Below are 27987 nucleotides of genomic sequence, written 5' to 3' on the forward strand. Positions count from 1 at the left end.
CGGCCTTGAAGGAAAAGCCATTACTAAGCAGTTTGGGCAGGGTGGAGGTGTTCTTGTCACACTGGCCACCAAGCAGCTGCAGCTTTGCTAACACAGCTGTTTGTGCCAAAAGCTGCCTGCATGGATTGGGTGGAGGAGAAGGAGGGCCGGGGAAGAGAAGACGAGAGCAGGTGTGCCTGGCTGATGGAGCTCCACCTTGTCTGAGAAACTTCCCATCAGGGCAACAGCCATGGGTGCCTTTGAAAGTCGCACCAACGCCCCTATCCCCTTTCCAAGACATTCCAGGTGTTCTGATCCACCAGGCAGAGGTTCCGCGGGTCAGAGGTAATTCTGCGCAGGGTTTCTTAAGGCAGCAGTCATCTTCCTTGCAGTTTTTGGTTCAGAACAGAATTGCATGGCCTTATTTGGAATCGTTTCTCAGCGCTTTCATATGGTAATAGCTACCGGACTCACCGCTTTCTCGCCCCAGAGCCACTAATTACGCATCATGCAAAGCACATGACTAACAGATGAGACGCACTCAAAGGCATTGAAGCAGTCCTCTGTGCAGTGATAGGTTTCCTGATCGGCAGTGGATGGGCTTGCTCTCGCTAAAAGGCAAGAAAGGAACAGCATAAAGAGAGAAGCCAGGGAGGAACCTCTAAAGGACTGGGATGGTGAGGGCTGGAGGGCCTCCAGTGCCAAGATAAGCTTTACAATTAATCTGTTTCTGAGTGTTGGATCTTAGAAACCTGTTCCAGGCACCCAAACTGCCCACATCCAAATCTCCCATATTCAGTATCCCTTTGTTGTCTGCAGGTTGGCTAGCAAGGAAGAAGCATGGGGATTCCCCACTCCCCATAGCCCCCGAGTCATAGCCTGCTTCCCTCCGGATGACCCAGGAAATGTCTGTCTTGAGAAACAGTTAAATTCTTTTCGCCCAACTAAGTCATGACTCCCCTTTGCAATTCTCTACGCTGCTCTTGGGTAGAACGTGCCTTGACTTTGCCAGGAGCCTGCTACTGCCTTGCCCACCCCAGCTGCTGCTGAACCCAGGGCCTGCCCTGCAGGCTTCAACAGAACATGATGGGTGTGAAAAGAGAAAGAGAAAGCAGCCCAAAGCCTCAGGCCTGCTACGGCTCAGCCCTGCCCCACCTCACTGCTGAAACTGCACTGAAGTTGCTGAGGCTGGCAGGGCGACAGCTGTGAGATGGGCCTGCCTAAAGGCCAGCCAGGTGCTTCGTGAGGAAACAGATGTGCCATCTGAGACAAGCTAACCGCTGCTGGAAGACTGTGCAAAGCTCATCAAGGAGAAGTGGCAGACAAGAGGAGGCAATCTATGGCAGTACTTTCAGGAGCCTGGACAGGAAAGATGAGCTGGAGGATTAACTCTCCTGTCCCTTCTAGGCACCATCTAATCTTCCAGGGTCAGGGACCATCTCCCTGCTAATGATGTCTCCCGTTTTCAAGGGCTGCCACACTTCAGTAGGTGTATGCGGCTAAGTATGGCCTATTATGGAGACCTGCACGATCATTTCCATGCCAGTAACCTGGACGGTCATCATGGAACATTTTGGCACTGGGATAAGAAAGAAGCGCACTGTCTGAGGTCATGCCAGAAGCTATGCAAGATGTCTAGCAGGCTGCCAGAGGATCAGTTCAGAGCCTAGGCCCAGAACCTTCAGGGCTGGGTAGGGGTCAGAAGAGAGAAATCCCTCACTGAGACAACTGCTTGTCTTGAGCCCAATAGGCAATTCGGTTTTTTTAAAGCAATTGGCAGACAGTCCTTCAGACCTCTCTCTCTCTCTGTCTCTGTTTCTCTCTCTTGTAGAGATCCCCATTCAGGATAACTCACAAGACCACCAAGACTGTGGGAACAAGCTTAAGGCCATCTTTGTCCACAAATTTTGCATTGGAGACTTCAAAGAAGATGCACCCAGGAACATCTTGCCTATTTCTTGCCTTAAGAGCAACCCCTTGTGGCTCCAATGAAATAACTCTTAATGGGAAAATATAGTGCAGAACTGTTTTGGCTGCCCTGTTGATGTACCAGCAGCACCTCATGGTGGCAACTGGAAAAAGTGATCAGGCCTGCTGCTTTCTCCTGCCTGATGGCCAATTTTAGCCATCATCCTGTGTCCTCACTGCAGACCCAGAATCCTTGTACATCTCCCAGAAGCATAGCAGGCACAGAGCACACCACCTCAGAAAGTGAACCTGTCCAAGCTGGAATGCAAAACAAGTATTTTAGTGGATCACAGTTGCGTTGCTTAGCAGCCACACTAGGTCTGACCCCTCAAATTTTGCCTACTTCTTTGCTTGATAACATTCATCCATACTTCTTTCCAGTGAAGCACAAAACTTCCTTCTTCCACATGTTATTTTCCAGTCTTCCCAACGTAGTGTACTCCAGGGCCTGTCTACTGGGCATTGAAGCTTGGGCAGGACCAGTGTGAGAAAGGCTGCTGGGTCTGTCTTCTGGCTATTCTGATGGACAACTGCAGGAGCAGCGTTCTCACCAAAGAGGAGTGCCATCGTGTAAATCTAAGCCCTAGGTCAGTGTTCTCAACCTTAGCAACTTTAAGATGTGTGGACTTCAACTCCCAGAATTCCCCAGTCAGCCATGCAGTCTAGAAACTGCAGGGGCAGGGTTCATACAACATACGTTATGCAAAGAAACTACGTAGAGCATGTTGTCTAAATCAGTGTTTCTCAGTTTCAGCAACTTTAAGAGGTGTGGACTTCAACTCTCAGAATCCCCCAGCCAGCATTGGCTGGGGAATTCTGGGAGTCAAAGTCCACACATCTTAAAGTTGCTAAGGTTGAGAAATACTGCCCTAGATGTAACAGTCATGATTACCTGTAACTTTATTGTATCTCATAGATTTCTCTGATTATACTGTTGTTTTCCTCCTTGGTCTCCATACCTTTCAGGATGGAGAACTGCATTGTATGCAGGTAAACCCAGGAAAAAAAATCAGTTATTGCTATGGAGCATCTTCCTTGTGAGCAAATACAATAAAATTCTCTCATTTCTTTGCAAGATAAATACATCTTGCCTTACTGAGCTGCTAAATGTATTTCCCCATTGAAACATTTCTACCCTTACTGAAATGTTTTGCTATTTCTTGCCAGCCAAATTGGGTTCTTCCTATTGATTATCCATTAGTCTTCCAAATGTTGTATCCTCCTGATGGGCAGTTGACTTGGACTACAGATTCCACAACTTCTAGCCAGTATTGGGGCACTCAGTGCTTCTGATCCCTCACTTAAGGGCTGGATTCTAGTCACTTCCACTGAGTACCCACCAACCTTTGAACGTTTTTCAAAAGAGATAATGGAGCAAGGAGGGAAGAGTTCTGTTAAGGAACTCAGTAAGCCAACAGTTGGTTTGGATCAGTCCCCCATAAAAATACCTGCGGATTTATTATCTAAAATACAAGCAGTTTAAATTCCCTTTCATGATAAAATGCCAATAAGCTGTGCACCGACTTTCATAAGCTACTGTGGCAGGAACAAGAAGACATTAACACCAGAAGGTGTTTCTCCTTCCAGTCAATTTGGCATAAATTACAAAGTGTAGTTCTATCCCTGAAGCTTGATCACTGCAATGGTAGAATGCTTGTTTCGTTATTAAAAAGCACTGGGTTTCTATTACATCCTTTCTTTTGTAACTCATTTCTATTTGATCTCAGTATTCATAATTTTCTTCTCAGCATCTGTAAGCGTACCTGTCTTCTAAGATGACACTAATTCCCCAGAGTTTGTGCCCTAATAAAATGTGTTAACTTTTAAAGAACCACATAGGAGTTAAGTGCCCTACAGAGAAGTTACAATTGTTTTAGAGCTATTTCATTGAGAAAAAAATTGGAAGAGAAACATGGTGATACATAAAACTATGCTTTATGTGAAGAAGGTAATTCAAATTAAGGTATTTTGTGTTCCTCCTCTTTTTCTCCTAAAATGAGAATCTAGGGATGTTCAATGGCAGTGGAAGATTTGAGATGGATTAAGGAAGTGCTTCTTCACATCTCTGCATTATATCAATGGGTCTAATGACCACCACCAATTCAGCTTTAAAACAGATTATGCAAATCTAGTAGAGTGAAAGCTTCAAACTCTACTGCATGTGCAGGAAGATGTTATTGTACCCATATCTTATTGTACCCATATCAATGTGGACTTCTTAAAGGCACTAACTGTGTTTTCAAACTTGGCCACTTTAAGATGTGTGGACTTCAACTCCCAGAATTCCCCAGGCAGCATGTATGCTGGCTAGGGTATTTTGGGAGTTGGTCCACACATCTTAAAGTGGCCAAGTTTGAAAAACACTGCAGTGACTATGGGGATTGCACTAACACGAACAACACTGCACCAACCATGGATATTTGATTAATCTCTGGCTGATCCAGTCAGGCCGTTTTATGTTCTTAAACCATCTACAATTTTTTTTCCTCATCTACTCCATATATTGCAGAAGGGGAAGTCACACTGCCCCAATATTAGAAGCTCATCATGTGTACAAGATATCACACAAATGTACCAAGGTTGGAAAAAGAAAGTACAAAAGCTGCTTTATTTAGCATTCCTCTCTCCAGTACCTAGGTCTTTAAATGCAAATCCAAATTCAAAACCTAAAGCTTTGTTGGGTACAAACAACCAAACTCTGAAGAAGGTGATCTGTGACAGGACAGAGCAGCCTTCCCCAACCACGGCCTCTGAGATTATGGCCAAGGCATATTATTGGCAAGAGGCCCCCCAAAGCATTTGGAAAGCACCAATTTGTGGAATGGTAACACAGAGAATTCTCAATACTTCTCAGCAAAATAAAGCAAGGCCATGTTCTGGAGGAGACACCCTCTACGGCAACAACACTGCTAGCACTGAATGGTCATCTCTGACAACTAGCAGGTGCCAAATCATATCACCTTGCCAAATGCTCTTCGGTCACCAACTGTACAATTTTCTTAACAGAAATGTCTGGCTCCTGATTACACCACAACTGGAGGAACCTAATGATGGTGGCCTGTGTTGGTTCACTACTGCGTCATCATAACCCACAGGGAGCACTCCTGCTGCTCTTGCTGAGAAATCATTTTGGGCAGGCTGGTCTTCAGTGACTGCTGTGGCCGGCATGTTCCATGTCCAAAGTTTCCTGCTCCACCGTTTTCTCCTCTGGCTGCACATACTTCTCCTGGACTGCCAGCGTGCTGACGAGTGAGAGTTAAGGAGAAAAGAAGCACAAAACCATTTTAAAAAGGCAAGCTGATCCACTTCCATCTGTTTTCCGGCAGGACAAACATTTGCATATACCATCCAAAGTGGTGGATGAAATAAAAAGTAATCTTGGGTTACATGGAGCGAAAGTGGGAGAAGTAATCAGGGGCAGTTTGGCAGTGCTGGGCTAGGCGCAACATACAAAACAATACTATTTGAGCATCAGTCTGCAGATTTTAACCCAAGTGTGCTAAATACAACCTCACCTATGCAGATTTTTTTTAAAAGCTACCCTCCACCCATACAGTCTTTCATACAGCTGTTTTTAACCTTTTGCACTGGCTAATTTGAGAGCCAGTTTGGTGTACTGGTTAAGGCGCCAGGATAGAAAGCGTGTGACCATGAATTCAAAAGCCAGCTAGGTGACCTTGGGCCAGTCATTCTCTCTGAGCCCTGGGAAGCAGGCAATGGCCAACCACTTGCCAAGAAAACTGCAGGGATTAGTCCAGGTGGTCGCCAGGAGTCAACATTGATTCGAAGGCACCAAAAAAAAAAAAAAAGTCTAAATGACTGGAAACTTGTACAGACTCATGTTTTGTAAATCTCTGATCAAGCAAGCAGGACCTTACCAAGAGGCTAGACTTTATGGCCATTATGGGCTCTTAAGTTCTATCTTGTGTTGGAATTATCAGGGGGTCAACTCAGCATTGTCTCATAAGCATAAGGGGGTCTTTCTAGTAAACGCAACTCTATTGTGCTTGTGGGATGTCACATGAGTCACCTACTTCCACTTCCTCCCCCTCCTTGGGTTTGGGGATTAACAATCTCCATTTTTTTACCTCTTGGGCACACTTGCAAGCAGGAGGTGCTGCAGAATGCAGCCCTCGTCTTTTTCATCTCGCTTGCACACAGACTTTCTATTCCACATAGAAAGTGTCTACAAAGAACCACTGATGAGTAAGTGCTTTCTACTGTGAAGCTGACTGTATCCTGATCTACTGAATAAATGTCAGCTACCTTTTTCCCCCCTTCATCTAACTACTGTGTGAAGACTGAATGTAATTAAGTTTCTTTTTGGTTCACGCTTCTACTCTGCAAGATTGTTGTTAGCTGCTTGGAGTTCTTTTATTAACCTTTAAAAACTCCATCATCTTGCAGGCTCAGGATTGGCTTGCTAGCTTTGGGCTTCCTGTGTATTTGAATAGCATTAGATGCATTGACTCTATACAATATCACTGAATGCAAAATAGCAGCTTAATTCCCATAATCCAACAAATCTAAAAACATGGCTTCGGTTACAGTTAGTCAGAATTATGCATCCGCTGCATGAAGGTTTTGTTTAAAACTAAAGAACCTCCAGGTAAACAGCTCCCATTGCTACCACTGGTCTAAAATACTCTTTAAATGACAACATCACTGACGAGCAGATTTCCCAAACCTCTGCAGTTCCTAAGGCACAGAAATAATCTGCAACTTCCGAGGAGGAGGAATGAGAGCACAAAAAGGATACGAAGTAAAATGAAAATCAGCTCCCATCACTGCAGACATCAAGACATTGAGGTTTCTGTGTTCCAAGTCCCCAAAACAGTAACCGTTGGCTTTGTCCACTGCCTGCATCACGGACCGCACGCTTTCCTTGTCCTGAAATAAGGAACCATTAGAGACACGGCATCCCCAAATTGATGTCTCTGCCATATTTCATCATGTTGCTCACTGGCCTGATTAATGACTGGCAAGTCCCAGCAACAGATGACACGTTTTTAATGAAATGAATCCTCTGCGCAATCTTATACTCCGCCTTACACTACAACCTTACAAGGCTTTCTTCAGGAAGGACAAATTGCAACGGGGTGTACGTGCAATCACACTGCTTTGATGTTACCAAATGCTGGAATAAGCAGATATCAGCCACGAGTTTATATTATCATTTTATTCACCCCAAACTCTTCTCCCTTCCTTAAACATTCTGTTCCCTACCAGCATTGATTTAGTCAGTTGCACACCCACTGGGCACAGGCCTTTTCAGCTCTGTTTTGGTAGGGATACTGTCCTCACAATGGGTCAGTTTCAGAACTAATTATCTGCATTTGTGCATTAACGTTTTACCTCCTAATTTCATTAGTTTCCTTCTGCACTAACAGATGTATGCCACCATCAATACAATTTGCACATAATAATTTGCAGCTCAAGTGTAGGTGAAATGATGGAAGGAAATTGATGTGCACTATCCAAGCTTAATTTGTTCCTTTCCTTGGCTTGCCTACCTGGACATTGAGAGGAACAAAAGAGACCAAACTGTAGTCTTCAATCACTTCTACCAGCTTCTTGTTCAGGCGTTGGTAGTTCTTGAAGAAAGGATCTGAAGCCAAGTGGTCCACTAAGTAGGACAGATCAAGAACTTCTGTGTAATAATCTAGATTAAATGCTGTAAGGCAAATGAAAGGGAAAGAATCTTCAGTAAATTCATGGAGAAAGGAACAAGCTAAGCCGTACTGTTTCTTTTAACACATACGTAATGGGCAGAATCTTTTTCTTGAATGGGAAATGCTTCCAATTAATGAATTGTTGTAATTAAGAGAGACTTTGGCAGTTTCTTTAGGACAAGCAGAAAATGGTCTCCAATTAGTGTCAGCAATAGTTAACCCTGCTTTCAAAATAAGTATATTTCTGCTATAAAGATTTGACTTAGATGTAATAATTTATCTAGGCAGTCTTCTGATCGACAAGATCTTGGATAAATGCCTCCAACAACTACCCAACTATAAATGAACTAGGGCTTCTCTCAGGCGACCCAAGTGGATTACGTATACCTTCTGATCTGCTGTGTAACGAATGGGCACTTAGAAGGGACCTTACTCAGTCCCACGGTTCCGTAAGGACTGGCTTCTCTCACCTAACTTCCCATACTGCTCAATCAGGTCCATTTTGGAGAGGACGTTGACATGGGGCAACTCTACGTGCAGCATTGTGGCGAGGGAAGTGCAGAGAACAGAGATGAATTTGCCAGGGTCTGTGCAGTAATGAGAATCTACCAGATGAACAGCAGCCAGCTGCAAACAGCAAACAGAAGGACAGGGAAGGATGAGAAATTAGTGCTATCAGGGCCAAGACATTCCAATAGTTTAATACAGCGTTTCTCAACCTTAGCAACTTTAAGATATGTGGCTGAAGGAGCTGAAGTCCACGTATCTTAAAGTTGCTAAGGTTGAGAAACACTGGTTTAATATATGCAGACAGTGACCTACGCAGTAAATGAGGCTCTGTCAGGAATGGGTATGGAAACTTGCAGGCCTTCAGATGATCCTGAACTATAAGCACCCCCCTACCTTGTCACACTGTGGTTTAGCAACAACTAGGGAGCCACAGGTACAAACTCTATGCTACATCTCTGACTAGAAGAGACTGAGGTTTCCAATATCATTCTAACAACATGTTGATGCAAGGTGGAAAGTAGACAAAGCAGAAGGAAAATTTTCGAATTGCAAACATAATTGAAACCGAGGTATAGAACCTCAGGATCCCTGAACTCTAGTGACAGCACTAATTAACACATTAAATTAGACATATCAATAGCATTGCGACTGTAGAGACTGTCACTTAAATTCAGCCAAATCTGCCTTAAAGGTTTCGCTTTCTCTTTGCTGCCATCTGATGGTTGTTGGATTTTTGCAGTCCAGATCAGTCCTAACTGAATATACCTTCCTTTCAAGCTCCTGCAATTTCTACCAAACATTACAAAAATATAAGATGCATCGTCATATGTTTTATAACTGCTTCACAGCTTGCCACCTGAAACTAGTTTGAAAAGGCAACTGTTACCGCATATAGCCACTGTGAATTGGAATGGACTGAGGTTGAAATCTGGCCTTCAGGAATGTTCTCACTTCCTCTGGACTAAACATACCCTGAAATTCCACTTAGCAAGTTGAGCAAAGATGTTTCTCAATGAACTGTGATGGGTACAGAGTTCCATTTGTCCGGGGCAATCAAATAAGAAGTAATGCCCTTTCAGTCGGTCCAGTTTCTCCTGTAGCCAGTCAAAATTCGCTTCTAGGTACTCCATGCAGTAGATTAAGCCACCATTGGGGCCAAGTTTCAAATTCTCCATCACATCAGCCAAGGTGATCAGTTCAGAGACATCCACAGCACATGGGTATGGAATTCCTTCATTTGCTGGGTCCAGGTTCACCACAGCCACCTTGCGCCCAATGGCAGACAGGAATTCCTGCATGCCAAGACAATAGGTGGTTTTTCCGGAGCCCGGAGGCCCAATCACTACCTGACCGAAGGCTAGTGGACACGGCTTGTGGTTTTTTGACATGCCGCAGGTCTCTTTCTCCTAAAAATAGACATCAGACAGAATAAGACCAGTAGAAACCCTCTTTTCATGCAAGCCATTCCCAAAAGATCTGTTGGCAAAGCATCACGCAGAAGAAGCTAAAGAGACCCCCCCCCCACCCACTTTCTCTGCCTAAAAATAAGGTTGTTTTTTTTGCAAAAAATTGAAAGCTTTTGCATTAAGTCTAGACCCAACCCCCGCGTTATGTATTTTTAAACTGTACTGATTTGCAATGGATCCCCCTTCCCCCCATGGCTGGGGGCAATAATCCAGATCCCGGTGCTGCCTGCGGAACAGGGGGCTCCTAATCAGACTTGGTAGGTGTCTCTGAGCCTGAAGTTGTTGCTTTTTTCCCAAACGGGAGGAAACGCCACCTGGGCAAGGCGGCTGGCCTGGAGAGAGCCGGGAAGGGCTCCTGCGGGCAAGCGAGCGGCGCAAGAGCCGGACCCCCGTTGTGCAGAGGGAGGAGCCGTCTTCTACGCCACCCCGCGGCTCGAGGCCCCGGGCGGGCCTTGGAAGGAGGGACACGGGGCTCCGCAGCAACCCGGGGAAGCGCCACGCCGTGCGGGCTCGCGGACGGCGCCGAGCCCTCCCGGCCCTCCGATCTAGAGATAGGAACGGAGAGCGCGAGGGAGCCGGCGTTGCGCCTGAAAGTCCTCCTCCGTCGGCAGACGCGCCTAACGGACTCTTGGGACTTGGAGGCAGAATCCACGGATCCTAAAGCTCCATAGGAGTCACCTGGGGTTTCGCTGGCGATTTCTTCTACCGGCAGCTTTCACTTATTACCCTGGAACGGTGTTTCTCAACCTTGGCGACTTTAAGATGGGTGGACTTCAACTCCCAGAATTCTTATTTCTACGGTAAACGCACAAAGCCACGCAGAGCTGGGATTGGCCGGGGCGGGGGAAAAGGCTGACGCTCTATCCCAAGCTACCTCGATGGTCAACGGCGTCTAACGAGGCTGGAAACAGTCGGCGTTATATCGAAGCTCCGAGTGTACTTGCCATAGGAAGTAGTCATTGTAAGCGAGCGACGGGCGCCCCCTGCAGGATGGGATGTGCTGCAATGTGGCCAAGTACAGGAATGGGAGGCTGTGGTTTTGTTGTTCGTCAGGCACCCTCTAGGGGTGGCCAAGGGGAATAGCAATAAGAGCTGCAAGAAGGGATAGTAAGAAAGAAGGGATGACCTGTTGAAGAGATGAGAGCCTCTCTTTGCTACTTTGCCACAGCAATAATGGCTCAAGGATTATTATATTGAAATTCTAGGGATCGTTCCCTATCAGCTTTGTTTGTGGTTGGGTTGCTGATTTTCTATGCTTTAATTTTATGTTGATAACTGTAAGCCAGTCAGAGCCTTTGGAAATGGAGCTGCATGTAAACTGAAGTATTAGCTAGCTCAGTGTTTCTCAACCTTGGCCACTTTAAGATGTGTGGACTTCAACTCCCAGAATTCCTCACCCAGCATGCTGGCTGGGGAATTCTGGGAGTTGAAGTCCACACATCTTAAAATGGCCAAGGTTGAGAAACACTGAGCTAGACAGACAGGCTTTAAGAGCAGCAATATCAGATCAGAGTTTTTATTTTTTTTCTCACACTGCTGAAATAGATTCCTCTGGGAAAGTACTGTGTGTGTGGGCTGTGTGTGTGTGAGCGTAGAAGGGAGGGATTTTTATGCTTTGTTCTTTCTTGGATTGCCCAGCCACACCATTGCACCTGCCAGGCTGGTTCTTGCGTTGGCAAACTAATGGTGAATTACCTGAATTCTCTTGTATTGGGAAAAGCCATCTGGCTGCAAAACACCTCCAGGGGACCTGAAATCCCAGCCTTTGTTAGATGAGTTGGAAGTTTCACAGATAAGCAGGTGGAGTGAAGCCTTTCAGCAAGAGGTCTTTTTTCCCCTTTCACTGTAGTGATTTTCAACTCGTATTTAAATGGAGGCAGGATAATGATGCTTTCCCAGCTGAAAAAACAAAACAAACTGAGGAGGGATTCTCAGTTTGTGATGTAATATAGTCACACAGTGATGGCAGAGCCATCCTGCCCAGAGACCCCAGAAGACTGGTTCCTACCACATATGGTTTTGCAACCTTACTTTCAAAGATATGTCAGTCTGGCCTTGTGTATTTAACACCAATTGTGTGATTTCTTCCTTTCTGAATGATGTTCCAAGATGCTGATGGGGTATACAAATAAGAATATACTGAGGGAGAATCCTGAACTAAATAAATACACAGAAGCAACCTGGCTAGTCATGTGTAACTAAATCAAGGTTCATATATAGACAAGGTAGAGCAAGAATAGAGCCGGTTTGATGTGGTGGTGAAGGCACCAGGCTAGAAACCAGGAGGTCATGCGTTCTAGTCCTGCCTTAGGCACAAAATCAGCTGGGTGACCTTGGGCCAGTCACTCTTGCTCAGCCCCAGGAAGCAGGCAATGGCAAACCACTTCCAAAAAACCTTGCCAAGAAAACTGCAGGGACTAGTTCAGGCAGTCGCCAGGAATCAACACTGAGTCAAAGGCACCGAGAGAGAGAGAGAGAGAGACAAAGGAGAGAGAGAGACAGACAACGGAACTTTCTCGGTGGCAGTCAAAGGCTCTGAAGACCAAGGATGAAATATAAAGGAGCATGCCATCCTGCTGCAAATGAAGGAAGGGCAAGATAAATTTATTAACTGTCAAGAGATTCTTTATTGCAATTTCAGCTCTGATTCTACACATACATATAGACACACACCCCCGTGCAGACAGAACATTGGCAAGATAGGTGAGAACCAACGGATATTAACTGCAGAATATATATGTGCAGAAAGGAATGGAGTAAGATGTGTGTATTATAGAACTCTGTATAATTCATTATAGAGATGCCTTATGTTAGTATTTTATCTCACCCACTTGATTTTACTGTCGTGTTGTGTATTTTTAAATTTTGCTGGTCATTGACCAGATAAAAACTACTGTTACTATATAACTCATGGAGTTCAATCTTGTTGGTCAGGTTCACTCCTCTTTTAAACAGTAGAAATTAAAAGACATATGCATAACTATTGCTCTTTAATTGCACTGTATCCTAGGCCAAACACACTTCACTGCAAATAGGTGTACACAGGACACACCTTAAGTCAAAGATGAAAATGCAAGATTTCATATAGACTGCTAACAGGGTAGATCTGTGAACTGTGGGCCTGCAGAGGTGGTATCAGCAATTACCCTTCACTTAAGTTTACAAAAAAGCACCAAGAAGCAGTACCCAGGTTTTTGTTCTTTTAATACAAATGATTAAAACATGATCTGGCTTGGCTGTAGTACATGTTTTGTTAAATAATATACAGTAATAATAAAAATAATGTGAAGAAAAACTGTTGCCATTGCAAAAGCAGGCACAGTCTGAAAGTCCTTTCTTGCTGGCATGTCCTTCATGAAGAACTGGAGTCCTCCTGAATGCCATGCCTGGCATGGACAAAGACCACCTCTTGTCGGTACTTCATACTGATTGGCAGCTGGCGCCGGAGAAGGTGATCTTCTGAGTCCACAGGATGTGGGTCATCATAGATGGTAGAAATGAGGCCGCAGCCGTCCCTACATGGCTTCTTGAGTTTGGTGAAAGTCTGGAGTTTCTCACCATGATACCTAAAGAAAAGCAGAGAATGAGTCAGTTTCCAGAGACAAGGCAGAGAACATCAGCTGCCTTCATCTCTGTGCAATGTTATAAAAAACACAGTAGAGAAAAAAATTCAAGAATCTAGCAAATAAAAAAGAATTAATTGATGTAATCCTTTTGTGATCCTCACAAATATTTTTATAGGGCCACTCTTCTGAAATGTGGCAGAGGTTTTTTTATTAGGATTTATATACATTTAGTCTGTATTTGCAGAAATTGATTTGAAAATACAGGGGCAATACTTGTAAGTTCCAGCTGGGTATTTCTGGGAGAGAAGAAAAAATATTTATTTTATTTATTGGATTTATATCTGGATGATTCATACAGACTCACAGTGACTTACAACAAACTCCATTTACAACCATAACAATAATGATTAAAAGATCCATGGAAATAACAGTTCCAAACATTAAAGCATCTATGGTGCCAACACTTAAAACATCCACACTAAAGAGTAAGCCAATAATTAAAATATTCACCGTACAAATACTTTCACCCTTATAGGACATACCAAAGTATGATACCCAAATCACCTGGACAGCAGTCTTCGGAGTAATCATAACAAAAGTGACAGCCATCCCTCAAAAGTCCTGCAGAGCAGCTTGGGATTAATAGCCTTCCAGAAGGCCTGCAGAGTGCCGGCCAATCTAAGGCAAGTTATTCCACAGTGTTGGAGGCATAATGGAGAAACATCATCTCCAGCTTCACCTTCCTTTACTTCATGGTAGAGGAGAGCCTCTCTTTGGATGAAGGTCCTGAACAGCTGATGTTGAATGGAGAAGGCAGATCTGAATATACCTAGATGCCAAGCTGTGTGGAGTTTGATAGGTCAAATTCAGCGCTCTGAACTGCAGCTGGAAGCCTATAGGTACCTAATGCAGGGCCTTAAGCACCTGTGTCATATGCTCTTGGTGGGGCACACCTGCTAGAAGACAGGCTGCCGCATTTTATACCAACTGTAGCTTCCAAGTACTCTTCAAAGGCAGCCTCAGCTAAAGCATATCGGGTAGTTCCTGGGTCTCAGATACTTATTTAGTCTAAATCTTGTTTCTGGTTCTACTCTGTTCATCCCTTAACCTGCCTAATAGAATTGCTATGACAACAGGAGTGAGTAGGAAGAACCTTGTAACTGTTACTGTCCTTGTAACAATGTCTTGCAGGATATATTTTAAGACTGATGAAAACTTTTCCCGTAAAAACTTCCAGAGGAAGAAATGGCAGACTGAAGACGCTCCAGAAAGCAGAGCTGATGACCGTGGCAGAACGAAGAGCCGGCAGTTGACTGGCTCTTTGATAATTCCTTTCTGGACAAGGAGAGGACTTGAGATCGCCCACAAGTGCTACAGACAGCCACTCCTTGCAAGGAGAATGCAAGACGGGGGTCTCTGGCGGGTTTAGAGCTCTGGGATATGAGGGAAGAGCCATTGTGCTCAAACCAGGGTTGGCGCCTTTGAAAGGACACTAAGTCTGCATACTTCCTTTTCTAATCAGTTTCGGAAATTTATTTATTTATTTATTTAATTTTTATCCCTTCATTATTTTTAAAAATAACTCAAGGCAGCGAACATACCTAATACTCCTTCCTCCTCCTATTTCCCCCCCAACAGCAACCCTGTGAGGTGAGTTGGGCTGAGAGGGAGGGACTGGCCCAAGGACACCCAGCCAGCTTTCATGCCTAAGGCGGGACTAGAACTCACAGACTCCTGGTTTCTAGCCCAGAACCTTAACCACTAGACCAAACTGGCTCGTTAACTGCTTTTCAACTATTAGGAACCTTTGGATTGACAAGTTGGAGAGCACCAGGTCAATCCTTAGTGAAAGTTTTAACTTCAAGTTTAATAAAAAAAAATGGGGGGGGGGAATAAACAGCAAAAGGGTGAATAAAACTTTGATTTTAGAAAGTTACAAATGGACTAAGGGTCCAGATAAATTTAAAACAAGATTTTTGAATTAATTATAAAGAATCCTTCTGGTGGGAAAATGCTTCGGTGTTGAATTTTTAACAAAAAACATAAGGTAGGTTTTTAAAAATTGGACACTAGAGGGAACTAAAGATTTCAATTAAAGAAGAACACATAAACTTGACTTACAATTACAGAATGAAGCTAAATATTCTAACATTGGACATATTGAAGGATATTTTTGAAAAATGGACTCAGAAGTTAATTTTAATAGCATCAACAAAGGTATCTGCCCCTACGGAGATACTGTGTCTAAAAGATGTTATGGAAGAGGAACAAGTTTTACCTGACAAGATTGAGACTGAGTTGAAAGTGGATTTACAAATGACAGGCTACAAGAATGACATAAAAAAAGATGTTACATTGGACATACAAAAGAAACTGGCTGATGTCTTAATAATTAAAAGGGATATACAAACAATAAACCGAGAGAGTGACCTGGATAATTTTCCTATATTGGATTTACAAAAGAGGCCTGTTAAAGTTTTGAAGAATTTTGTGAGAAGGGACAAAGAAGAAATGAAAAGAAATCAAGTTCTACAACATTATTTGAATGGACTAAAGATTAAGGTTGTTAGAAGTAAAAGGAAGGAATATGAAATTGGTTTATTTGATCAAGGTTAAAATAGATACGTTATCTCTGGTAACCCTTAATGGACTTTTGCTGACACCAGGACAGAAATGATTATGCTTTATGGATTTGTTTATAGATAAGGGATGGGATATGGGAAGAAGAGATCATTCGTTGTATTTCAGAGAAGGTGATAAGTTACTAAAATGGTTTATACCTGTTGTGATGAAGGTGGAAAGTCACTTCTTTATATATTTCTTTTTTCTTTCTTTACTATATTCCTATTCCTCTTTTTTCCTCTTTTTCTCTTTTTATTCTTCTATCTATTTTTAGTTTGCATTAGTTTTTACTGTTGTAATTATAATCTTTAATAAAACTATTATATATGAAAAAGAAAACTTTTCCCTTAACATGTGGTAGTACTACCATTCCTAACCCTTGTGAAAAAGTACTCCAGTTTCCAGGAGGCTTCAGAGATCATAGAGAAAGCTATATGTAATGCAAGTTTCCCCTGTTTCACAGTAAGCATGGAACTGAAGGCTTATGTCAGTTCATTCTTAAAAATAGCCTTTAGTGCAAGAAAGGAACCTAGTATCCCCCGGATGTTTTGATCTCCAATTTGCATCATGCTCAGATAGCAGAACTGTAAGAGTGCCACAAAATTTCTCCAGAATGCCAGACTGCTTTGACATGAACATATTTCAACACGATCCTGACATTTGAGACTACCAACCCATTCACTTTTGCAGAGTTGGATCTTTACATGGAAGCCCTTAGTTGCACTTACTTTGAATGAGACTCACATCACTTACCCTAGGCCCCTCTTGCATTTGGGATTCTGGCCCTCATTGTCCAGGGCTTCTGCCATCCCTGAACTGCTGCTTCCCAAGCCAAGGCCCTCAGTCCAGCCCTGTCTTTCCATCACTTTTCGGCCAATGCCCTGACAGAGAAAGAAAAACAGCTCTAAAGCAGCAAGGCACTGATGTCAAGGGTAAAGAGAGGAATCGGGTTTTTAATTAAAGAAACATCTTGGTAGCATCATTATCAGAAGCATATCAACTTTATCAGGGGCCTCAGTAAGACACAACAATAGTCATTCTCCTTGCCTCTTGTGCTACAAGTACACGTTTCATTAATATCTGTAGCAAAATTGTGAACTCAACAATTGAATGGAGGCTTTTCAAAATCTGCTATATTTTATTTCAGACATCAAGTACTATATTCCGACTTCAGTTCTTACCTTGGTATATTTTTCAAAGTTCCCAGTTTGTTGACCTAGGACAGATCCATCTTCTACACCATCCCGAAGTCTCTGTTCAAACCGTATCTGTACCAAATCTTGAGCATCCTTGTCACCGCCATCTAGAATGAATGGAAATCCCATATAATTTATCTGCCACAAGAAGAGAAGAGAAAAGCCAATAGGATATAGAGGAGGGAGGATTGTCTACATATGGGGCATTGTATATAGAAGGCCTGAGTACTTCTGGTTAAATGAGACCAGGCAGAAAAGCAGGGGAAAATGTCCACCAAGACTTTGGGCAGTCACTTCAGTTAGAGAAGGAGGTACTGGTTTAGGCAAAGACAGCTTCAGATGCTCACAGGAGTTTTGAGCATGAGCTTTGAAGACTCTAAGGGATGGATTTCCAAGAACAGCCACCAAGAATTCTTCTTTTCACTAATCCTGTTTTGTTGGGCTGAACTGGCTTCCATTTAATTAGGGCTGATTTTACACTCAGTGCTTTGAAAAATGGATTGACAGCAAAATGTAGCCTCCTTTAATTGCCCTATCTGATCTTTAGATCTTCAAACGTTCTGTTTATTCTGCAGAACCAAAATTAAAGCCTTGAAAATATAATATAAATATAAGGAAGTACTTCACTTCTTTAAGGGAAGAGGGAGAGGAGTCATTCTGGCAAGGAATTTGCTGCCTTTGGATTTTAGATATAAACGTTATGAGATACAATGGTTTAGGGGATGAGATGAAGTGAACAACCCCTGTTCATATTGATAAACAAGGAAATAAAAACCAAAGCAGAGAGAATTGTAAAATGTTACATGCCACTGCAAGTGTGTGTGTGAGAGGACAAGAGAGCAACTAGGAAGATACAATAGAAGAGCACCTAGCCTATATTACAAAGACCTGCAGCAGATCCTTTGAAATTTAGCCCTACTGTAACATTACTGAGTGCCGTCGTAACTTCAAACAGTCGCTAAACAGGGCAATCATTAAGCGAGGATTACTTGTAGTGTTTCATTGAAGAACAAGGTAATTTACATATTCTCAATTCTGAACTGTGTTTGAAAGGATCCCAGTGCAAGATGGTTATGGTATCTCACCCTGGCCAGGAGAGCAAGTCAAATTCTTGCTAAACTGAAGCTTCCAGTTACAGTAAATGCAGACTGCAAGTTCTACCTATTCCGGGCAACACAGATCAATACCTTTTTCATAGTAGATACTCATGTCAACATCCCAGTCATCAGCTGTCTGTTCATCGAAATCTGCCAAAAGGAAGGTTCTGCATCAAGAAAGGAGTACAGTATATACAACTGACTACCACCACTCTTCCTTTACTGCCATCACCCTGCTTTAGCATATCCAAGTGCTTTATAAATTCTGCATGTGTTGAAACAAAGCCACGTTTTATTTACTGTTTCATTCGTAGCTTTTTATAAAATGGGAACATGAAAAGGACTACCCTCTCCTCCATGAACTTGCCTTATACCAATCATAGCTATTAAAGCTTTGCTCTAATTGTCCTCATTCTACTCTAATCTTTGGGAGGGAGGAGCGGAGGGAGGTGGATGGATGCCAGCAACTGACCCTGCCTTTGATAATTCCGCATTAGATACCTCAGACTTCAGCATTTCCATGTTTCATTATTGAGGGAGAGCCAAGCATTTACAAACAGGATACAAAAACGTATCATTGAAAAAGCACCCGGATTTTAGTAGCAATGCAGAATTAAATTAAGATTTCTGCAAATTTACCTGCTCCATCTTCTTGCCAATACTGTGCATCTGTGTAGAACACCAACCCCGAGCCTCCTTTCTCCCACTTCAGCTCAATTTCCTCCTCATACAAACGTTCCTTTGTGCGCTCCTGGCTGGTGACGTCTTCATGCAGGGCCTCATGCCGTTCCCACTCTTCACATCTATCATCATCCTCCTGTAGCAGAAGTACGAAGTTCAGGAACAGAAGACTAACACAGCTAAGGTTTGGCTTGGCCCTCCTTCATCAGAACTGTGAAAATAGTATTCCCCTTTGAAGCTTTTTTAAAATTTGAACTGTGTACTTTTGGCAAAAAAGGATCTTTCTAATAAAGCACACAACTCCCAGCGCAAACTTTTTACCATTAAATTATCTTGGACAGTTCCGAGAATGCAAAACTAAAAAAATCTCAGTCCAAAGGCCAGAAACTCATTGGGCTTGCTTAGGCTAATCAGCTCTGACTTCAGATTCACAAGAACCTTTTCCAGCTTGTAAGCATTCATAAGTCTTATCAAAATAACTTTCTTTTTTCCTCAGGGAAATAAACTTGCAACTTTAACTAGATAACAACATATATAATAGCTTCATGCTTGACAAGTAGGAAAAACTACTTACGCAGTCCAGTTCAGAGTCATCTGTTTCTTTCTTTTCTGGATCTTCCTGGTCTCTCTCTTCTGTATTATCTTGATTCACTGTCTCTACTGTTGGCAAGTGGTCTCCTGTTATTTCTTCTCCTGTAGCTGTGTAAACTCGCTCCTCTTCAATAATATCAGTTCCCTCATATGAAAATGGTACATTCCCATACCTGCGAGAAGAGCCAGATTTAGGGAACTGCAACTGCAGCTTTTTAATTACACGGGTGGGCATCCGGCAGGATCTGATAAGCTCCAAGAAGACTTGCAACGGAGTTCCCACATTCCCATGAGGCATTACTGCAGGAGGGTTCAATTCAGGGAGCCGTTCGAAGTCATCCTGGGTGAAAGTTTCTCTTGATATTGTATCGAGCTCCTTTTTGGTTTTATAACAAAATATGCCAGATTCTGTGAATAGACATGTAAGTATACATATAAGCATGGCGGCTAATGCACCAAAAATTTGTATTCTTTAGGGCTACTGGATATGGGCTGCAAAAAACACCAGATGGCAGTTGTCTTCTGATTTTTCAGTCCATATGTGACAGCCCTAGTATTTACTATGCTTGCATGGTGCTCTCACATTGTGTTTAAATTCTATTTATTTATTTTTTCAGTTTAGATACTGCCCACATATGTGACTCTGGGCAGCTCACAAAGTTAATACAAAAGACAATACCAAAAATATCCACACCCCAAAATCATACAAAAACCATTCAAACACATTAAAAACAATAAAAGCTATAAAAACCATAAAAAACCCATAAAAGCGTAATCCAATTTATTAACAATATAGCCATTTAGCAGGCTCCACACCACCACTGCCAGCAAAGCCTTCTTCGGGCCCTTTCTAAAGGCCAGAAGGGTCAGGGCTAATCTAAGTTCCAGGGAATGATGCCCCAAAGGGCGGGTGCCATGAAACGAAAGGCCCTCTTCCTGGGTCCCATCAGATGACATTCCGTCATAGATGGGAGCCATAACAGGCCTATCCTGTGGGATCTGATGGGATGGGCAGATGTAACTGGGGAGAGGTGGTCCCTCCAATCCTTAAATCCCCTTCCTATCCCCTTCTTCTAGACCAGTTGTTCCTAAACCTTTTGCCATCACACCTCCCTTTATTGTAATCTTAATGTACACACCTCCTCTAAAAATCCAGATCTTAAAATGAACACCAATGAACCATGAAAACAATACAATGAAACTTTCAGAAAGGTGGATTTATTAACTAAAAGGTTCTTCACGCCTCTGCTGGACTCTGTCTGCACTTCCCAAGGGAGGTTCACCTCACAGTTTGGGAAACCCTGTTCTGGACACAAAGCCGAGAAACTATGAAATGAAACCCGCTTGAGATGCGAAATTTCTCGCAGAGCCGGTAGTGCCCGTCCCCGGGGCCTCCCCTTCGGTCCTAATACCTCTATCTGGGGAAATCCGGACTCTTCGTACGACGCACCGCCCAGGCAGCGTCTCCCCCTGCGAGTCGATCCACCGTTTGCCTGAGTACATCTGGACCAAGCGGAGAGACCACCCGGGCCTCACCGCCACCAGGCAGCAGCAGGTCCGTCTTCCTGGCCTCGAAGGGCCGTCCGGCAACTCTTCCCGTTCAGGGCGATGCCGATAGTGGAAGCAAAGGAAGCCGCCGGCTTCGATGAACTGGCTGAAGTAGGAGCGGAGGTCGGCGGAGCGAAGCTGGGCTGGAATGAAGCTCACCAGGCAGTACCGGTCGCCGCGCTGAGGGGAGGAAGAAGCAGGAGCCTCTTCCGCCATCTTGCAACGCCTCGGGCACGTCATGTGATCCCGCGCGTGACCGGATTCGCGACTCGGATTGATGGCGTCTCCATAGAATGGAAAGACGCTTCAGAAACGCGTTCTATGCCTTCAAACCATAGAGATAAGAATCAGTGGAATGGTAGAACGGTCTCTAGAAAAAGGAATGCTGCATTAAGCGTTCTGTGGTTGGAAACATACTTCCGGCCTACAGAAGACTTGAATTTTCGTCCTGACGCTCAATAAATCAGGCTTTCCTTGTCGAAATTCCAGAGGGTAGAATCCAGGCAGAGAAGAGGAAGTATGCACTCAGTGACTGAGTTTAGACCAGTGTTTCTCAACTTCAGCAACTTTAAGAGGTGTGGACTTCAACTCTCAGAATTCCCCAGCCAGTATTGGCTGGGGAATTCTGAGAGTTGAAGTCCACACCTCTTAAAGTTGCTGAAACTGAGAAACACTGATTTAGACAACATGCTCTACGTAGTTTCTTTGCATAACGTATGTTGTATGAACCCTGCCCCTGCAGTTTCTAGACTGAGATGCATTGCTTGGTCATTAAGACACTGAGGCTTAGGGTCTGCATTCCTATTGGTTACTGTGCAGAGCTGCCAGCAGCTGCCTTCTGTCTGGGGTGGGGGGGCTGCATCTGAGCAGAGGAATGTGCCCCTGGCTACACTTTGCATTACAGGGGCTCCTTCTGTATCTTGGATACGCAGTTCTGAGAAGCAGCAATTCACTGGGTGGGTGTTGCAATAATGAAGGATTGGACTTTTTTCCTTCACAATGGACTTTTTTTTAATCCAGGTGAAACTGACAAGAGTTTTGCCAGTTTCCCCTAACTAGCCCACCTGACAGGAAGAATACCACCATAGTAGGGTAGTGTTCCCCGCCCCGCCCCCCACCAATTCTCCAGTGGATTTGTTGGATTGGTAGATGCCAAGTACAAATCCGACTCCACAGAGGGGGTTCATGAAAAAGGACTTATCAGTGAAAACCACATCTCCTCCAAGACTTGCCCTCGGAGGGATAAAGATTGGTGCTTGCTTTCCTGGCATATGTGGGGTGGGGGCTAAAGAAGCATAGGAATCCCATCAGTTGGGGGCTGTGGTAATGTCTGTCTGGCCAGAACTCTCGACTCCCCTCAATGCCAACGGGAATGGATTGAAATTCAGCAACAGTTTCTTAAGCCAGCTTCGATTCTAGCCAGTTTCAGCATGGGAGATGAGCAGCTTAAGGCTAATGTGTGGAGGAGCCCTTAGTCCAGCCATCTGGAGTTTCATTAAACAAACATGGTTTGGTGCAATATAGAAACTCTGTTATACATTGGAAAGGGCCTTGGGGTCCATTTATTAGAAATCTAGAAAATTCTCCAAAGATGTCTAACCATCCTGAAAGACTTCCAGCCAGTAAGAAGTCACCACCTCAAGGATAGTCACTCCATTGCCAAACTGCTTTCTAACATTCCTCCATCTATTCCTGCCCTTTGGGAAAGCAGGGAAGAAATCTTGGCCCTCTTATGGCAGCTCAAGTGTCTCAAGATTGCTATTATGTTCCCTTCAACCTTCTCTCCTTCAGAGTAAACAAAGTCATGGTCTTTGACCTTTCCTCGCAGAATCTATTTGCTGTACCACTGACCTCCTTTTCCGAAACCATTGAAATATTGCCTGTTGATATCCAGAATTGGACAGATAAGTCTTGGTTTTGGCTCAGGAGCTTATAAGGTGCCAGCCATTTTGATTTATTTATGGCTTAGCTTTATGGGCAAATCTAATTGTGGCTTACTTGATAAAAATAGTTAAGCAAATCATGGGTTAGGGCAACCTTTGAACCCAGACATGATGTTAAATTGGTAATATATATCCTTTCAGTCTTCGTTAATAGAAAGCCACTGAACAAACTGCAAAACCTTTTATTTCTTTTTTTCCTTAAAAAATAATAACTTAGCATGTCTTACTACATACAACTCACAAGAAGCACCTGCTCACAAAATACTAACGTTGGGAGTTTGTGCAAAGAGGGCATAAACCAGCATAGAACAGCATGATAAACTGGAGGAGAAAAGCAACAGCTCTAGACAACATACACAAAGCAGGCTGGAGGGAAAAGCAGGAAAATAATGACTACTATAGTGGAAATTGACATTTTCTGACCTTAGCTCTCCTCAATGCACAAATCTATATAAAAGTTGGAATACATTAAAACGAAGTATCTGTACCTGAAGATTGGAATGTATGACTATATAAGTCAATATTTTTATTTTAAAAATTGTTCAGCAAAATGAGTTGCATTTTTGTAAAGTCCTTTTTAGGAGCTGGGGGAGGTTGGATGTATTCTGAAAGACTGGGAAGCTCTTTCTGACTAGCAAATCCTGGGATTATAGTATGGGAGGGCGGGTGTGGATCATTTCCCAGCCAATGGCAGTTCCCAGGAGTCTTTCTGTAAGGGAGACATCCCTATAGAAATTAAACTTTGAAACTGAAGCCCGCATAAATGAAGTAAAAGTCAATACTGCATGCCTCACTTCGAAGCTGCAGGCACGTTTGAATATGACTGGTTCAGGCAGGGCTTTTATTCCATAACTACAGTAGTGACAGCTGATGTCACTGAGCACCCAGGACTTGGCACAGTTCATGGGGCCAATACATTTGCTACAAACGCTGCTATTTCACCTACTCCGAACACCTTGTTACAAGTGCAATACTTCACAGGGCTTGGGTGTATGTTGCATTCCTGTATTCTGCTATCCAAAAAAAAAAGTATGGGTTTGCCCGCTAGCACCCTCTTTGTTTGCAAAGTGGCTGCTAAGACACTACACTTTCATCCATGGCGTGTTCCCAAATTAACTGTGTATTCTTTTGGAATGGAACACAAGCAAAGTATGTGCTGCCTGGCCCAACAGCTGTTTCTGCACAAGGACGTTATGGTTACATAAACTATTTCATCAGCAGCATTTCTGTTAAAAGCTCCAGAATGTCTGTCTTTCCAATGATGGGTTGGAAGAAAAGGTCTGTAATGAGAGCTGGAGGAATGGATCTCAAGGAGGAGGAACTCAGCAGGACCCTGGCAAATCGGCCTTGATCTTCCAAGTGGAGAAGCACCAGGACTTGTTGGAGTGCTTGCTGAGCCTCTCGCTGGAGGCTCTCAATGTATGAGGAAGCTCTGAGACCTGGAATGTCTGGGAGAAGGAGAGAAGAGGAAACCTGAAATTAATCACAGACTCCTTGAAAAGGTAGACATGGTAGACATTTCCCATGTTTGCATTGCGATTTGATTTAAATTATGCAGAATTAACCCATCAGAGCAGTGTTTCTCAACCGTGGCAACTTTTAAGATGTGTGGACTTCAACTCCCAGAATTCCCCAGCCAGCATGGGTTTAAGTTGCCATGGTTGAGAAACACTGCATTAGAGTTAGAGTGTATTTGGTTTAATTATTTACTCCTCAGTTTTTCTGGGCAATTGCTCTGCCTCATTTACAGACTTCCATGAGAGGCGCAGCTCATATCATCCTCCAACTTACAGCTCTTCTCCGTTTCCCCATCATTTCCTTCCTTCCCAAGGGAAAAGAAATCCATTAAGGAAGAAGGAGTATCCTGCAAACAGGTATCAGATAGGGACACTTGGAGGAGTTGGCTCCACAAAATGGAAGTTTTTATATTAAACCTGTCAAGGTTCTATCCTGGTTCTCTTGCTTTTTTAACATCATGAAGCCACTACGCATTGATTATATTGTACAGGTTATTGTGTGACTCCCATTCATATTTCCACATAGCACTTAATGGTGGGGTTCCCCTAAAAATCTGCCTACAGATGGATAAACTGAGTAAACTAAAGCTGAATTCAAGTAAAATAGAGGTGCTTATAATCTAGGAATGATAGATCTTCCTGTATTGAAGGGAGTTACAGTCCAGAAGGATCAGATGCTCAGTTTGAGAGTGGATCTCGTACCTCTAGTTTTCACAGAAGTCTGAAGCACTTTCTCTAACAGCATTAGGTAATGTATCATCTGGGTCCACTTACAGAAAGTTCTTAAATCAAAGGTGTATAGGTTGGCAAACTCTATATTTGATTATTGCGATGCACATGGGACTGCCTCCGTACATAACTTAGAAACTTCTGGAAAGCACCAAGTTCTTTAAATAAGATTAGAGTCTCACAGTAGGACTGGAGAGATGCAAATCCTCAGTTCTGTACTCAGCTATGAAGTTCATGAGATGATATTGCCTGCTCATACTGTCTCGGGGTAACCTATCTGTAAGGGATATTGTGGAGAAAATGGGCTTGAAGTTAGAGAAGAATGCTATTCACCACCTCAATCTCTTCGATTGGAGGTGCAGAATATCACAGTAATAAATACAAATGTCCAGTAATGGGATTGTTTGGTTAGTCCTATCTGGGTGCAGGTTGGAAAGAGCTGATGACAAAGGTTTGCCAGTCAGTGGGTGGGTAGAATGGCTGAAAGGTTTATTCTTAAGATAAAAAGTACTCCAGATTTTTGAAGCTGATAGCTAGAACTGTTGGGATGCTGCACTGTTTTTGTGATCGATGCTGTGAAATGTTACATTCTGGATCTTTTCATTTATATCCCCTTGAAAAATGCTCACAATTTTTCAGATCTTTAGTATCTAATACAGTATTTGGTTTCCTACAAAAGAAAACTGGTTCTATAATGCTATCCCAGAACTTCCACCATACTGCAAAAAGCGGACCCCAAAATACTGAATTGAACTTCCTAGGTGGAGGTTTGCTTGGACTGCTTGTCAAAAATGCTAGAAACCCCTTTTAAATTAAATCATGAAATCTGCAGCTCCATTTTTGATAAAAAAAATGAAACTTCTAATCCCATAAAAAGATGTCCCTGATGTAATCAAGCTTTATGAAAACCATCACTGCCCAACACAGTATTAAAAAGCAGCTTCTTTTATCCACAAGAAAAAAAATTCTTCTCCTAAGATCTTCCCTGCTATGTCTCCACATATTTTAATAAAGAACACCTAGATGTACTCTCAAATACAGAATGCTTTCATCCACAACAAGCTTCTCCTAGCTCAAAGGTCCAATACCACAAACATTCACTAGTTTTACGGATTAGTAAACGTACTCCGTCCATGTTGAGCAGTTTTGAGATTCTCCATAGTTCCTTTTCCCCCTAAAAGTGTTTTTTAAGGTGGGTACTTCTATATCTTAGTAGAGAATTGGAAGGGGCCATTAGGTCCAGCCGCATGTTCAGTACATAAATTTATATTAAAACAGCCTCAACAGACGGCTTACTGTTCTCCTAATGGCAACACTTGATGCTGCTTTGGTTATATAAAGTTTAATACTTGGGAGAAAAACAGCACCGTAATTTATGCAGCTCCCCCCCTATAGAGTGGAGGTTTTTTTTAACCAATATACACACTTGACTCACTAAAAAGCATGAAACTAGCCCAGGCTTCAAGTCTATGGAAGAACATAGCTTGCTTCCCCTGTCAAATATGTGGAAAAAAAAACATTGTGTGAGTTGTGGCCCTCTGTTAACATTCTCAAGCTATGCACGGGGCCACAGCACTTACCAGGGTTGAACAGAATTGCACCTTTCAGATAGGCATATTCTTTAGGACTCAAGTCTAGGCTCCAGAAAGAGTTCAAACAGCACTGGAGGCGCTGCACACTGGCCAAGGTGGGCTGCACCCGCTGCAGCTCCTGTCTCTTGCACTGGCCATCAAGAAGGATCCTCTCCAGCATGCTGGGTACTGGGGTTTCCATAACCTCAAAGGTCACCATCTCCTGCACCAAGCCTAGAAGGAAAAGGGGAGCCCAGCAGCTGTCCAGCAGTAAGAGCTGGTCTTCCCAAGGCAGGAGCTGGAAGGAAGGCAGATTCTTCATGAAGCTGATGGTCTTCACCAAGACATCAGAAGCTGCCTGGCAGGTAGCTTGTGGGGTCTGAAGGCAAACAGTGCGGCGCTTATGGCACAAGCAGCGTTGCTGGGAAGAGCCACGGCTACCCTTGTGGTGAGCCAAGTTCTCACTGAGGAGGGTGTAGAGAATGGCATTCTCGTTTTCCTCACGATGGCAAGGACACTTCTCACACTCCATATTCATGTCGGAGCAAAGCTTACTACCTCTGTACAATGAAAGCCAAGTGCTTTCCTCCCACCTGCTGCTTGAGCAGGTGTCCCACCCTTTCAGCTACAGCACCTTCTTGCTGCTCCGTGGCTTCTTCCGTTCTTCCCTTGGCTGCTGTCATCTCTGCTTATAAGGCTCCTGAATGGGTGAATAAATCCACCCACTTCAGCAGCCTTGACCTCCCTTTGACGAGCAGCAGCAGTTCATTGAAAAACAAGGCTGCCCTGGGCTGACTGGTTAGAATGAAATGAAGTCTCCACGTGGCCCAGAAGACCGTTTTCTCAATGAAAGTGCCAGAAGACTTGGACCTTAACTGGATCGCTTGTATCAGTATAAACAAAGTCATTAACCCAGCCTGTACCATGGCACCAAGGCTTCAATTCTGTAATCAGGTTTCAGGAAATGATAGGGGTCACTGCCAAGGAGTTCACATAACACACACACACACACGAAGTCCAATAAAGACAGTCCAATGCAAACAGCTCATAAAGTTCTAGCCTTGGGATAAGCAACCTGGAAGTCAAGTAATCTAAAGATTGTTTAACTCAGACAGCTGCTCTTGGCTAATAATGAAGAAAGAGGCAAGGGACAAAAAGGAGCCAATGAGTTCACCATGCCTAAAGGTACAGTGTGGTGTCTCCCATGGAGGAAACGCTGGAAACGTGTAGCACGTTTTCTATTTAACACAAATTCAGGTCGAACAGAGGCACCAGTAAGTCCAGAGCAGTAGCAAGGGCAGGCACCAAATTGTTTAATTCATACCTTTGCT

The 27987-nt window shown here is 43.4% G+C and overlaps 3 protein-coding genes across 4 annotated transcripts; all 3 read right to left on the reverse strand.

Annotated features, from left to right (window-relative positions):
• Positions 1 to 4536: 4536 nt before the first annotated feature.
• On the reverse strand, positions 4537 to 9574 carry GPN2 (GPN-loop GTPase 2). The gene is made up of 5 exons (XM_063311750.1): positions 9101 to 9574; positions 8090 to 8246; positions 7461 to 7621; positions 6707 to 6837; positions 4537 to 5189 (listed from the first exon to the last, which is right to left on the reverse strand). The coding sequence occupies exons 1-5, from the start codon at positions 9515 to 9517 to the stop codon at positions 5093 to 5095; spliced, it is 963 nt and encodes a 320-aa protein (XP_063167820.1). The 5' UTR covers positions 9518 to 9574; the 3' UTR covers positions 4537 to 5092.
• A 3221-nt stretch (positions 9575 to 12795) lies between these two features.
• Positions 12796 to 21119, reverse strand: GPATCH3 (G-patch domain containing 3). 2 transcript variants are annotated; one of them, XM_063311747.1, is made up of 7 exons: positions 20761 to 21119; positions 19332 to 19756; positions 18716 to 18893; positions 18167 to 18226; positions 16965 to 17086; positions 16537 to 16664; positions 12796 to 13161 (listed from the first exon to the last, which is right to left on the reverse strand). In XM_063311747.1, exons 1-7 carry the CDS (start codon positions 21110 to 21112, stop codon positions 12948 to 12950), a joined length of 1479 nt encoding a protein of 492 aa, XP_063167817.1. In that variant the 5' UTR covers positions 21113 to 21119; the 3' UTR covers positions 12796 to 12947. The 2 variants fall into 2 exon arrangements, with proteins under 2 accessions (XP_063167817.1, XP_063167819.1); XM_063311749.1 differs by having other exon boundaries at positions 13093 to 13161; positions 16528 to 16664.
• Positions 21120 to 23005: 1886 nt separating this feature from the next.
• NR0B2 (nuclear receptor subfamily 0 group B member 2) lies at positions 23006 to 27924 on the reverse strand. Its single transcript, XM_063312387.1, has 2 exons — positions 26666 to 27924; positions 23006 to 24287 (listed from the first exon to the last, which is right to left on the reverse strand). The coding sequence occupies exons 1-2, from the start codon at positions 27192 to 27194 to the stop codon at positions 24046 to 24048; spliced, it is 771 nt and encodes a 256-aa protein (XP_063168457.1). The 5' UTR covers positions 27195 to 27924; the 3' UTR covers positions 23006 to 24045.
• Positions 27925 to 27987: the final 63 nt, after the last annotated feature.

The sequence above is a fragment of the Candoia aspera genome, chromosome 10 (genome assembly GCF_035149785.1).
Source record: "Candoia aspera isolate rCanAsp1 chromosome 10, rCanAsp1.hap2, whole genome shotgun sequence".
In the NCBI taxonomy this organism is placed as follows: Eukaryota; Metazoa; Chordata; class Lepidosauria; order Squamata; family Boidae; genus Candoia; species Candoia aspera.